This window comes from Vulpes lagopus, chromosome 2 (assembly GCF_018345385.1).
Source record: "Vulpes lagopus strain Blue_001 chromosome 2, ASM1834538v1, whole genome shotgun sequence".
In the NCBI taxonomy this organism is placed as follows: domain Eukaryota; kingdom Metazoa; phylum Chordata; class Mammalia; order Carnivora; family Canidae; genus Vulpes; species Vulpes lagopus.
The window spans coordinates 119,947,736-119,962,622 of record NC_054825.1 but is presented as its reverse complement, the minus strand read 5'-3'; the positions used below and the strand labels follow the sequence as shown (position 1 = coordinate 119,962,622).

Below are 14,887 nucleotides of genomic sequence, written 5' to 3'. Positions count from 1 at the left end.
AATAAGGCAAAGCATTAAAAATATCTTAGTATTAAAAATTAGTATTAGTTCTTATATTAATTAGTACTAATATTTTAAAAAATTAAAAATATTCAATATCCTTACTTTGATTATTATTTAGCTTTTCAGTGTTCCAGGAAGACATTACGAAAAAAATCTAAGTTTTGTACAAGTGTTGTAGTTTATGAATAGATTTCACTTACATTATTATATTTCTACAAATAGTAAAATTCTGCAACTTTCCCCGGGATTTTTTTTTTAAGATTTTATTTATTTATTCATGAGAGACAAAGACAGAGGCAGAGACACAGGCAGAGGGAGAAGCAGGCTCCATGCAGGGAGCCTGACGTGGGACTTGATCCTGGGACTCCAGGATCCTGGGGAGGGCAGCCCTGGGCTGAAGATGGCACTAAACTGCTGAGCCACCCAGGCTGCCCTCCCCAGGATTTCTAATGAAAGGTAAAAATGATTAGAAATACAACATTTTACTTTCTCAAAACTTTCAACCCTGCTTATGTTAGAATTTCAATCGAGAGGTGATTCATAAAGAACAGGTGAGATATGCTCCACCACCACTTTCTATATTGTGCAAGAGCTTATTGTTCATAGCCCTACCTAAATATTTATTTTAAAAAATTATTATGTATTTATCAAGTGGTTAGTATATGACAGCCACCATTGTTGAACATTTAGTGTGGAACAAAATAGACATATTCTTGCTTCCATCAAATTTAGGATTTAGTGAGAGAGATGATAATGATAATGATAATAATAATAATAATAATAATAATAATAGCAGCCACATAGGATGCTACTTAATAATCAAGTGCTATTTTAATTCTTTAAATTTTAACAAATTTTAATCCTCATGCAAATCTATGTGGAAGGTACTATTAAGAACCTCAGTTTGCTGATAAAGAAATGAAAGTTGCACAGCTAGGAAGAAAAGGCATTAGATTTCAATTGGACAGCTTGATTCCAGCATGGATTATCTTAAACACTAAGAGGTATTTTAATACATGTCAGAGATAAGGATATTTTTGTATAGATCTGTTAATAAGTTATCTATGTCTAAGTATCCTAACAAAATGCATATTTTAATATTAGAATTCCATAAGTTTATGCCATCTTTCATATGATAATTATTAAAATTATCATTTAATGATCATTGCAATGCATAAATAATGAAAACCCTAAGCATTAGTAATTTTTACTTATTTTCAACAACATAATAAAATGTGGTATCTGCACCTCTTGTTTCCCAGCACTTTACAAGTCTTCAGAGACATTGGACTCTAAAGTAGTTGCTTGTTTGGTTTTGGACTTTAGAAAAAAAGGCTGACTGACTGAGGAGGGTATATTTTCTTGTTATCTTCATTGAATTATAAAGCATGAAAGCCAAGGTTTAAATTTTTCGAGTTCCTTAAATGAAAGAAATTTGTGAATGCATTTAAAGCCTAGTGTGATCAAATTTTATTTTTTTTTTACGATTTTATTTTTATTTATTTGGGAGATAGTGAGAGAGAATGAGGACAGAGAAAGAGAGAGAGGGAACAAGCAAGAGCATGAGCAGGGGGAAGGGAGGGACAGAGGGAGAGGAAGAAACAGACTCCCCACTGAGCAGGGAGCCTAAAGAGACTATCCTAGGACCCTGGGATCATGACCTGAGCCAAAGGCAGCAACTTAACCCACTGAGCTACCCAAGTGCCCTTGATCAAGTTTTCTAATGACTTCAAGTCATGAGAAAGTCATTAGTTTTAGAGTGGGAGATGAATAAAAGTAAGAATCTAAAAAGGCACACGTTAATTTTTTTTCTCCACGTTCTATATTCATTCATACTTACGTCCGTATGGAGAAAAGCAGTAGAGGAAAATCAGGAGTAGTGAGAAAAGCTGGAAAATGCTTCCCACATTCTGTTGAAATACCTTGCCCTTTAGGTGAATCTTATAGTGTCCTTACAGCTTTTCCAATGCAGTAAACATCGGTGGAGTACTGCTTCAGTCTTCTCAGGCAAGGTTACAGGTGACTTGGTGGCAAAAGGAATTTCTTTTTGCCTCCTGACACCTTGGGATAATTGTCACTCTTTTTTCATGTTATTTTTCCCACCTCAATTCTCAGAATTCAAATATATACTTGTATCCTTAAGGGCCTGTGGGTAGTCTCACACCTGGATCAAGATACTTTGACCTCTGTGCCTTATTAGCTGCAAAACAATCTTTAAGGTTTACCAGTTGCCAAAATGGCTTATGATTCCAACTGGCATCTGGTGCTGAGACTTGTTACGTCTTCAGCAACATTGGATGCTAGTCTAATGGCAACGCACATATATTTGGAGGTGAATGATGCCTGCTTTGACCTTCTTTGTCCCTTGTATTTAGGATTTGTGCAGGTTTAAGGGAACTGTTCCTAAAGGGTGTCATGTTGTTAAGTGCAATTTTATGCAATGATACATTTTTATCATATTACCAAAAAAATGGAGTTACTCACCAGCCTAAGAAATTATTAAACAACTGGAGCTAGTTTTAATATGCTATTGGAAATTTTATTTTTCTTGGAAGTTTGTTGAAAATGATAGGGCAATAAAATTCTACCTTTAGTGACTTGAATCTTTAAAATTTAATTTTAATTCTTATACGAATGGTTCTTAGCTGGAAAGAGCAGTCGAGAGTAACAAATCAAACATCATCTGCTTATGAGAAAAATATCCTTCTGAAGTCTAAATCGGTAGCACGTTGTTACTCAATTGGACAGGAGCCGGAATGGTTTTCATTTCCTGGCTCAAGTGTAAGCAGACAGAACTGGCACATGTGCAGAGGCTTCATTGGATTCTTCAGGCTTCTGATAGCCACAGGCAGTGACACTAGTCATAGGATCCAATCCCCAAAGAAAACGCAGTGCTGCAATAAAACATGCAGAGAGAGATTAAATTTATCCTTAAGTTTGAGTCCTAAGAAATACATTTCTTTTGTCTTCTATAAGCAGAGAAATGTAGGTGTGTGTACGCCTTTACAGGGTTAGCTGCACAAGTCTTCCTTCACTTGCCACTGTAGAAATACTAATGGTCTTCAAGTGACCATGGGTTAAAAAATTAGCTGATGATGTTCCTGCAAAAATATCTCTATGTAGGTCATCATATTTCACTATGAGCTGTAAAGATTTTATTGTGTGTATGTGTGTGTGTATTTTAATCCATGACCCCCACCGTCACTTGTGAGAAATCTAAGTAGATCTGCCCAGAGCAGTGAGGCAGTCCTGTGTATAAAACTGAAGTACAGGGGATCCCTGGGTGGCGCAGCGGTTTGGCGCCTGCCTTTGGCCCAGGGCGCGATCCTGGAGACCCAGGATCGAATCCCACATCGGGCTCCCGGTGCATGGAGCCTGCTTCTCCCTCTGCCTGTGTCTCTGCCTCTCTCTCTATCTCTCTGTGACTATCATAAATAAATAAAAATTTAAAAAAAAAAAAAAACTGAAGTACAGAATCAGGAAAATAAAATAGTAGGATTTTATCCTTGACATTGGTCTGAGTTGCAGAACTGGGTTGTGTCTGCTCCATCTACCTATAAAGTAAAAAAACATATACTCGGAAGTACATTATTTTTTTTCAGTCTAATTCTTCTTTAGTTTCATTTATCTTTATTTTTTTCTTAAGGAAAACTTATTGAGAGGTATAGCCAACACGCGGGGATTTATCTTCCTCTTAGGGTTACCTCTCTCCTATGTGTTTGGAAAGTGGTAGGCAATGCATAACCCCCACACACACCTTTTCATGGTGTTCTTGATCCTACTCTTGTTGAGATTTATCTTCTTTCACTTTATATTTTCCCTCCAGGATGGATTCCTGCTCATTTCAATTCTGTTCCATATCTAGAGCTCATTCCCTTCTAATAGGATGCTTCTGTGTACGAAAAGGCTATAGACTAAGGGGTGCCAAGGGGGCTCCAGCTGCTGCTTCTCATCTCTGTTCTCTGATGTGAAAACTTCCATCTACCTTGCAGGAAATGCAGCCATGGACCAACATGGGTTGTGTAGTCCCATAAACCACCACCCTATTCAGTGTGCTTCCCAAGACCAAGTAAGGCTAGGAGGCTTTGACAGGACTACCCAGGCAGATGATCTTTAGCATCTGGTCCTGTAGAAAGTTCTAACTCAGGTCTGATCCTCCTGTGGGAGCTGCAGAACCTCTGCTTTATTCTTCTGAGTGGCCAACAGATGTCTGCAGAGAACACACACACACACACACACACACACACACACACACGCCTACCTCTAAAGGAAAAATATTATTCTAAATGACAATTTCAAGGCCTTATCTCACAATGAATGTAGTATTTCATGTAAGCTTTCAGGTTAGAAAATTTCATCTCATTTCTGTATTCAAATCCTAGGGTCAGGATCCCTGGGTGGCGCAGCGGTTTGGCGGCTGCCTTTGGCCCAGGGCGCGATCCTGGAGACCCGGGATCGAATCCCACATCGGGCTCCCGGTGCATGGAGCCTGCTTCTCCCTCTGCCTATGTCTCTGCCTCTCTCTCTCTCTCTGTGACTATCATAAAAAAAAAAAAAAAACAAATCCTAGGGTCATTTTGAGGTCTTACCTCAAATTCTAAGGTCATTTCCCTCAGCCTTTTTTTTTTTTAAATACTGGGCATTTAAAAAACTAAATCCATTCTATTCCTGTTTCTCAGTGTGGAAATCACGTCATAATTGCTGAACCTTACTGCAGAAATATGTGTTGTTAAAAATTTCTATGATATTGCGGTGGCCTATTCCTAAGGAACTACATATCATGCATTTAATGTTTATTTAACTCAGCTTGATACTGTACTACAGTTAGGTTTGAATAAATATTTTCACTAACAGCAAAAAAAAAAGGAACTATCCCTTAAAGCTGACTCTGTTGGCCTATCCAGACTCCTCTAAATCTTGGACATTTTACTTGCTTTACTGGCCTGAATTCTACAAGCACCAATCTTCTCCATAGCCTCTGTTGGTCTGAATAGAAGGGAGGAAGTAAGGTACTGGAGGGGAGGATTTTGAATTTTTTTTCACTTGGAAAAGATTTAACCGTGTGTATGACCTAAGGTTTTAAAAAGGTTTTTTAAACCTTTTGCCCACTCCTGGGAATAAAACAGCACTGTCTGATAGTAATATAATGTCAGCCGCATATGCAACTTAAAATTTTCAAGTAGCCACATGTTTAAAAATGTAAAAAGAATAATATGAAATTAATTGTACTGATGTGTCTTATTTAGCCTAATCAGTGTCTCAATGAGGGCTCAATCAGAAAAGCAGAACCAGTAGAAGATTATGCAGATATATTTGTATATTAAGAAATTTATTACAAGGAATTGGCCTATGTCATTGTGGGGACTGGCTAAGCAAGTCAGAGCCCATAGGACAGTAGTCAGGAAGGGAAAATCACAGGCAAACTTCAATCCACAGGCAGGGACGAAAGCTGTCACCCCAGACAGAATTTCTTCCCTCTCTCTGGGAAACCTCATGATCCAAAATCATCTTCTTATTTAAAGTCTATGGATTAGGGATTTTAATTATATCGTAAAATACCTTCCAAGCAAATCCTAGATTAGTGTTCATTTGAATGACTTGGGATAGTTAACCAAGTTGACACACAAGTAAAATGATCACACTAAATATGTCTAAAATCGTATCATTCTGATGTTATTAATATAAAATCATTAATGAGATATTTTACATTCTTTTTTGTACTAAGTCTTCATAATCCAGTATATACTTATGCGCACAACGCATCTCAATTTCAACTAACTGTATACCATGTCCTTAATATGCACATAAGTCCTGCGGTTCCTGCCCAGTGTAGGTCCAGCTAGTGAAAGTGATTAGGCAGGCTGGTTATCTCATGTCCTTAGACAGTTCTAAAGATGCAGATTCTGTGTGTGTGTTGAATAAGGTTTATGTTAGCTTTATTGCCTATAGCCTATAGGATGTGGCTTTACTGTGCCTTTGCAAACTGGGCGTGTTTCTTTATAAACATCAACATTTTCCATACATGTACCTCTATATGATAATTTATGGTGCAGCACACTCTTGCTTGCATAATTGTAGAAGTGCTGTGGAAACCAAGAGCACAGGGCAAACAAAAGAAATACAGTCCTGAGCCATCTGAGCAAGCTCTTGGGGGCTCATTTTTGTCCCACAGGGGGCATTTGGCATGTCTAAAAGACATTTTTCATAGTCATGACAGGGGATGGGATGCATTTAACAGGTAGAAGCCAGGGACTCTGCTAAATACCACAGTTTGCACAGAGTAGCCCCACTCTACCTCCAAACAATGATTCACCCAACTCAAAAAGGACTTTTGATAAGTGCCCAACAGATATCTGGAACACACTCGCGTGCACGTGCAAACACACACACACACACACACACACACACACACACACACACACACACCTGGAGTAGGATTAAGAGATCTATAGAGAAGAGATTTTTTTAAATATGGTGAGAGAGGCAGGGAAATAGAAGTTTCCTATGGGCTTTGAAGATCTCTCTTTGATACTTGGAGAACTTTTATCAGAGATGTGATTAGGTATCTTAACTCTCGTGTATCTCTATTGCCATATCGAAGTCAGGGGTGGGATAAGGGTAAAGGAATGGCCCTGTAAATGCTGACAGGGGAGATTCATGGGGCAAACAAGGGGGGCGGGTGGATTTTCACAGTGAGGATTACCTCCTTAGCAGGTGAAAGTCACTAACCATCTTTTCTGAAGATACTTAGGAATTTCCTACAGTTGATCTTGATTTTCGACTTCTGGAAAAATTACGAAAATGTAAATTCACATTTACAAATGGAGAATTTAAATGTGTACAGTAATTAGCACCATCTCAGATCATCTGTGAAATAAAGTTGTGATAAATAAATAAGTAAAACTCATTAGCATTTTTCTAAGAAAAACCATGGTATTAAGATTAAGTCACTTTTCAGAGGTAGTAATCGTATTTGTAAACTCTAATATCTAATTTAGGTCTATCCAAATTAACTGCAAATTCAGAATTAACTTCATTTTCTAAGCCTTGGCAGTGAATGTATACTGAAGCTAGCAGCAAATTAAATATATTTGTTAAAACTTGATATTTAGAAAAAAGCTGACTTATTCCATGAAATGTGTCATATCTGCATGCAGTAATTATTGGCTAAATGCAATGCCAAATACTGATTATAAACATAGCTTAGAGTCAATACTTCTGAGATATATTTCCTATTAGGTTGTTACAGTTCATTTCACAAATTCTTAATTTAATATGTAAAAATGAAATCTTCCTCAATCTAAATGACATTTTTACTAAGGATTCTTAATTGTATTGAAAGTGATTGAAATAAAACATAATTATAGTTTGTGATCAATTTTAGCACTAGAAATGGTGACAACATATCCTCACTGATGTAAGTTTTTAAGCTTTTTCAAATAACACTAATTTGGAGGTAAATCCAACTTTTTTCTCCTTATTTCAATAAATGAGTGATTTATGTAGCAATATGTTACAATGACTTTTTCCATTGAGGAAGAATTAGATCTCAAGGTAAAATTTTAAAGTTTAGCTATAGTGTATAGTTTATACATTTTCAAAAAGAGTTTTTAAATAATAAATTTTATGTTTTCCTAGAAATACACAAAGAAAAGGCTGAAAAGGAGGAGAAACCTGAAAGGAAAATACTAACCAAAGGTAACTGTTTTGTTTTGCATTTATTTTTATTTTTATTTAGGATATATATTTTGGGTATTCATATGGGAGAAAGGAACATTTTCATGTGGAGTGTTCCCTTGTTTTAACATTTTTGAAAGCGTGTATATGAGTACCTGTATTTCTCGGTTAACTTCAGGTACAAATATAGAAGTGATATTTAAGTATTGCAATCAAAGTAACTTCAAAACATTGTGACAATCTTTAAATTATTTACCACTGGTTTTTACTTACTAAGACAGTACTGTAAATACAGTTTTGGACTGCCTAGCAAATATTTTTTTCTTCTTTGAATATGTTACTATAATGTCAATTTTTTTTAACCTTGAATTTTTTTGCACCATGCAGTACCTTGAAAATCTTTGGCACAGAAATGCAGTCATTATATTGCCTGACTACAGACTGCTACGACCCCTCAGCTTTCTTTCACAGCCTCTAGGGGGTACATGGACATTGACAACGTGATGATTAATATCCCTTTCAACTCAACTGAATCCAGTAACTGCAATCTTGCATTTGAGGCATATTAATAATGGCCAGCATTGTCTTGCTCATTTTACAAGCATCTCTTTTCTAGGAGTGGCCCTTGTAGTCATAAAACTTTAAAGAAACCTCTAGGAAATTAGAGCTTTCAAAGGGATATATTTCTAAATATGTCCAGGATTCCTCAATGACCAGCCTCACATGCATTTTAAGTGAGTCGGGGCAAAAAATAAAATATCAAAAAAATTAAAATATCATAATTCCATATCATAAAAAGATGTGCTCTGGACATAAAATGAAATAATTTGTTCTGGATAGACATTGAATTTTGTGTAATATTTATTATGTCAAAACTCACTAATGTAAAATTAGTTGCAAATAGTAGGATTTCAAATAATAGAAGTTCTGCTTAACCTTAAATTATACCAATATGTGAATCTATATTAAAATGCCATTTTGAATATACCTATGCACTTCCTTTTTGTGAAGAGCTTAAATCATTCTGCATATTATGTCTTTAATCCTAATGTTTGAATTCATTCCTGATTGGTCAATGAATGCTTATACAATCAGGGACATTGAAGCTTACTCAGTTGAAACCTATTTATATTTGTACTTAGGGAACTAATGTCTTCTTACTGTTCCCTTTCCTTTTTTGGTCCCTAATTCCTTTGGTCAGGGAAATAGGACACAGCTCCGGGGTATGGATTAACTAAGCTAGCCGTGACTGTGTTTCAGTCTGCTGGAAGTTAAACAGAAACTCAACTGGTTCCACACGATTGGAGTCTCTGCTGTTTTATCTTGCAGACTGTACTATTAATTTAATAGCAGTACTGCTGGAGTGGATGTGGTGATGCAGATGGCACCATTTGCATTTTGGACCTGGTTCTATTAGAGTCCTGCTGTTAAAGACTTTGAGCAGTGGGCTGTAGAGTGGGCTTATTAAACTAGTGAGTCTTGCATAATTAAAACAGTGAATTTGGCTGAAGTTTAAAATAAATTTCTCAAAGGCTGGGTTAGAGATTATTACCTGAATATATTCCCTGAATAGACCAAATATATTTTGAAACGTGAGTATTTCTCAAGAAAGAGAAAATGGAGCTTCAACTGTTGAAGTCTTCAATGAGCTTTAGGGGTAGTTTCTTCTTTCCATATTTTTCCTGTGCCAATATGAATGAAAGTTTCCATTTTACTGCTTGGTTTCTTCATCCAGGTAGAATAATGCCTGCTTTTTATGTCCAGGTAATTCAGTGAAAATATATGCGGTTTTATAGCTATTCACATATGTAGATAAATATGTTTTCTCTATGCCACATTTCATATCAGTCATGGTTATGCATGACAGATGGTTAGGAATTTAAACTCTTATCTAAAAATTTGAACTCTTATAAGAAAAGATACAATGTAGCCAAGGTAAGAGTATCCTGTGATGGTTATAAACATGCCAACAATTATCTGAGTCTAAAAAGCTGGTAAAAAATAAAAATAAAAAATAAAAAGCTGATGTGTTTTGGTGAAGCTGGTAGAGAAAGAAATACTGGAAGTGATAGAAGCTAGATTACACTCTCTCTCTCTCTCTCTCTCTCTCTCTCTCTCTTTCTCTCCTTTTCTCCATTGAGGGATTCATATGGTATTTGAAAGGGCTTTAGGAATGTTAAGTCTTTGGGAAAGCTCTGGAACTTTACATGTAGATAATTTGCTCATCAAATGGAATACAAAAAAACAGACAAAATGTAGTCCCAGAGAAAATCCATTTCCAAAAGAATTCTACATAAATATGCTATCTAATTAACTTTAAACATCAGCGAATCGATTTTGGTTTCCACCTCTTTTCATAGAAAATTAGTACTTTTTATAGTCATCCACCTTATCTAAATGATTTTAATTCATGAAGCCAAGGTAATTTTTATTCCTATTTTTCCCTCTGTTTATTTTGTCAGATGTTTTTTAGGGCAACGCAACAGTTTCTTGGAACTGAGGGGTGAGCCCTTTAATTCTTAATCTGGCAATAAGTACTCATTTTGGTTTTAGGTATAAGCTATAACACGTTAGTTAATGTTTTTGTTTTAATTAACCTTGATTTGTCCCTACATAAAAGAAGTTATCACTTATTTTATCAATATGATCACGTTAAGTCTATATCCATGACCTTATATTAAAATAACGTAGTAATTCAGCAGAATATTAGAAGAGACTTACAACCATATTTTAACTTTTCTTGGGTTACCAAGATACCACTCACCAAATTGTTGCTGATATAAATGGCCCCGGTGAGTGCGTAAAATTCCATCATGCCGGAGGGGTTTGTAGGCACTGAGTGTTTTGCTGTGTCAGAAGTTAGCTTGAAGAATGCTGTTTCCAGTCCAAAGTGATGGCTTCTAATGGAAGATTCTGTAGGTCAAAATGACCTTGCAGAATACACTCATATTTAAGCCAAATCTTTTAGAATTTTTTCCTGTGTAACCTTTAAGAACTAATTTCCAGCTGGAGATGAGTAAGGCAGTCTAGAGCCCGCAGTCCATGGGTAATTCGGAGGAGTAGATGACCATTGTGGGATGCAGAGCCACATATCAAATGACAGGAAATATCAGTCAGTCTCACCCAGTTTGGGTATCCTTCAGAGGTATAAGTAACTATGTATGCATATGTCTTAAAACAAAAGATAGATAGTCATTGTAGAGAATTATAGAAACTAGTGCTGTTTGTCATAAGTAGGAGGTCTGAGTCATGATTGTTAAAGACCATTTCTTTGGCTCATGGAAAACACTAGACATGCTTATTCAATAATTAAGCTAGGAGCACAATATATGATTTTGACAAAGAAGGATGTTACCACTCTTTTCTCCTACTTTTAGAAATATCTTGAATTAACCAGAATCCAGATCTCCTAACTACTAACTCTGTAACCTTGGACAGGTTGATTTGTTTTTTGTTGCCTCTATTTTCTCATATGTAAAAATGAGTAGAGTACAGTTGTAAAGATTAAATGATTATGAAATATATATATATGAAACTATTCAAGGAATTCTCGGCAAATTTTAATTTCAGCAGTAACTATCAGTCAATTAACTAATCCTCTTTATCACTACTGATTAGGTCACTGACAATCCTTTGCAGGTTTCTTCGCTGTGTTATTTCTCATCCTATATTTGGGACCACTTGATACCCACTGTATCATAGGCTGAAGGAACTTAAGATCTCTCATCCCAAGATTCTGTAACACAACACTAAACTACCTTTTTGCCATTTCACCTCTGTATTTGTGCTTCCCTTCCTAAAAACAAGACAAAATACAACAAAACAAAAACCTCATGTAAGCATTTATCTACTATGAAACACACATTGTACTTAATCTATGATCCTAACATGTCACCTAATCTTCACGGAAGAATCCAATATGTGAGGTATAATCCCATTTAAAACCGAGAATACAGAGGTTTATCTGACCTTAATGATTTTCTCAATATCTCATGTTTATTAAGTGGTAAAGCCAAAATTTAATCTCAGATTTCTCTAACTTAAGAGTATGTGGCTTTCCCACTATCCCTCCACCCCAGTTTCCTTCTTCTTTTTTGCTCCATTGTGTCTAAGTGTCTGTACTAGAATTTTCTCACAGCTGAAGGATCTTGAATTTTTCTCTGAACCTCCACAGTTAGGACCTTGTAATCTGCTGATTAACTTCACTGAGGCCTGGGGTTGTCTTGCTTGAGATTTACCTGCATAGCATGGTACTTAATAAACAATTTCCACCTCTAAATTGCCTCACCTTTATTTCTACACTTAGCAAGATGAGAAATGAGACCTGACAGTACTTATTATTTTGGTAGAAATGCCAAATGGCATGTTGTGTGTGTATTAGTTTTCTGTGGCTGCTGTAACAAATTACCAAAAATGCAGTGTCCTAAAACAATAGAAATTTATTATCTTACAGTTCCAGAGGCCATAAACCAAAAATCAGTTTCACTGGGCATACACAAATTGTCATCAGGGCCAAACTACCTCAAGAACTCTAGAAGAGAATCTGTTCCTTGCCTCCTTCAGCTTCTAGGGTGGCTATACTTCTTGCTTTGTGGATGCATCACTCCAATTGCTGCTGCTGTCGTCACAGTGCCGTCTCTTCTGTCCTCAAGTCTTCCTCTGACTACCTATTATCTCTTTTCATAGAAAAGAGTTGCATTTAGGGTTCACCTAGATAATCCAGGATGATCTCCCTCTCTCAAGATCCTTGATTTAATCACCTTGCTATTTTTTTTTTTTTTTTGCCTTATGTGGTAATATTCACAGATTCCAGAGATTAAGACAGGTATGCATTTTTAGGGGGGCATTATTTAAACCACCCCACTGAGCTACTCTTTTATAAGAGAACAAACCAGTCAAATATTAGAAAAGACTGATAGCTAAATACAAAATTTAGTATTTAATGATAGAGATCACAGAATGGCAAACTTTGCCAAATTTACTGTAGCAACATTTTCATAAGAGTTTTTATATAACTTTAGCCATCAGCACAGCAAAAATAAGATGTAAAATTATTATTGTTAGGGAATTCATGTTTGGAGGACATATTTAGGTTTCATCGTTTACCAGAAATAGTCAGAATAATTCTATTATTTTTTATTTATTTTAAGAAGCCAGATATTCATTTTTAATTTTTTTTCCTGGCAAGGATATGTGAAGAGTTTAGTCATAATAGAAGTAAGATAATGTTTAATTATGGCCAAGATAGCACCATAACTTCCTTAAGATATTATAATATAAATTCCTTGTTAAAAATTCATACTCAGTGTGCATGTACTTTAAATCAAAAACTTGAGAATGACCTGAATACCTCAAGTATTTTTTATATTAGATAATCTCTTCACATTTCATTTAAAACATTGATTAACTTAAGCACCCAAGTGGTTAATTAATTTTGATATTTGAAAAGACTAAAGAAGTAGAATGTGAAAAGTATCTGGACCCTCCTACACAACTCTCATCTGACTTAACACAGTTAACTAACAGACTTCTTTCACTCAGTGTGTTTGAAGCTGTATTAAGTTCCACTGCACAGAATGTCTTTATCCCTCTATATTATTGGTCACAATAAAGGATATCACTATCTGCCCAGGCTATTCAAGCTGCAGAACTGGGGATCATTATTGCCAGTGGTGGTATGGGTTTGATGGACTTTAGAATCATCTGGATAGTTTTAAAAATATATATATTCATTGCAGACTCCATTCTGAGGCCATTAAATTTTGGGGAGGTGAGACCAGGGTTTGCATCGAGTTCTTCTAATGATTCAAATGATTGGACAGGGTTAGAATTGCTGTCAACTAACTCCAGGCCTGGAGTCTGAGTTTGAGTATAGTCCATCGAAGTTTCCAGTGACAAGGCTGTATTTAAAAAAAAAAAAATAATTGGTTGTCTTTAGGTGGGGTCTGTACCTACTGTTTATCATAGTCTTCACCACTCTCTCTCATCACTCCTGGAGTAAACATTTAATATGCCTCATTGCAGAAGGATTTGAGTTACAGTCCTACCAAAGACATCTTGGTTTCTTTCATTACAAAGAGTGGTCCTGTTTAGCCCTTGTCATACTCCTTCTTTACTATAATTTATCCTAGTCTCACCCCTTCCACTGCTATCTCCTCCATAATCACTTCTCAATTAGATTAGGGCCCTCTCTCTCTTTCTTTCTTTTTTACTTTCACTTCTTTATTAAGTAGGATTGATGCCCAGCATGGAGCCCAGTGTGGGGCCTGAACTGATGACCCTGAGATCAGAACCTGAACTGAGATCAAGAATCGGCCACTCAACTGACTGAGCCACCTAGGTGCCCCTAGGAGAGTCACTTCTTAACTGATTTCCCTGAATTACCCTTCAAATTCATGCTATTCATGACACTCACAAGTTTAAATCCATCCTTTGCCATTATAGTGCCTTAGAGAGAAAAACCACATTTTCTACCATGGCATAGAAGACACTCTTCATATAATCAGCGATAACCATACAAGTGTCCAGCCTTTTGTACTTTCCCACCCTGTAACCTCCTCCTTAACGCCCTGAACTCTCAACTCAGCCTCTGCTGCCCCCATCATAACAGCCCAGACCCACCCACACTGCCTGTGTCATAGGCGACCACACTGTGGGGTGCTCCCTAAGCAGGCTCCACTACCATCTCACAGCTCTGTGCTCTGTGTGCACCATTCTCTCTGGCTAGTAGGCTCTTCTTGTGGAGTCACTTGGCAAGTCTCTTATTCATTTCTTTGATTCTCAGATGGACTATCAGTTCCTTTCATAGGGCTTCTTTGCCGTCTTTCACTCTGGGGTCATTTAGGCATTTTCTCCATGCTACTTTTCGATCCCTGATTTCACACTATAAAGCATGTTGACACCAATTTTTGGTTTGGGTGTATGGATCTAATTCATTAAGGGCAGGAACTATATTTGTCTTCATATATGTTCTAGGTCACTTTTGACATTTCCTCTTGTGCTTCTGTGTTTTCTTATTTATAAACAAAGAGATTCAAGCTCAATGGTCTTTCAGATTCCTACCCGCTCTGAATTCGTGTGCTTATATCAAATTAAAAATGACTTTAACATCTAGCAAAGTACCCAACACATGAAACATGTTCAATAAACATTGAAATAATGAATGAACTAATTAATGAAATATTCATTTTCTCTATTTTGTTAATCT

The 14,887-nt window shown here is 36.3% G+C and overlaps 1 protein-coding gene across 1 annotated transcript in view; it reads left to right on the top strand.

Annotated features, from left to right (window-relative positions):
- Positions 1 to 14,887, top strand: part of LOC121484758 (triadin) — a 112,982-nt gene that overhangs the window by 79,664 nt on the left and 18,431 nt on the right. The window contains exon 5 of the mRNA XM_041744420.1: positions 7,642 to 7,701. Within this exon, the coding sequence (XP_041600354.1) occupies positions 7,642 to 7,701 (60 nt within the window). The remainder of the gene's footprint in view (positions 1 to 7,641; positions 7,702 to 14,887) is intronic.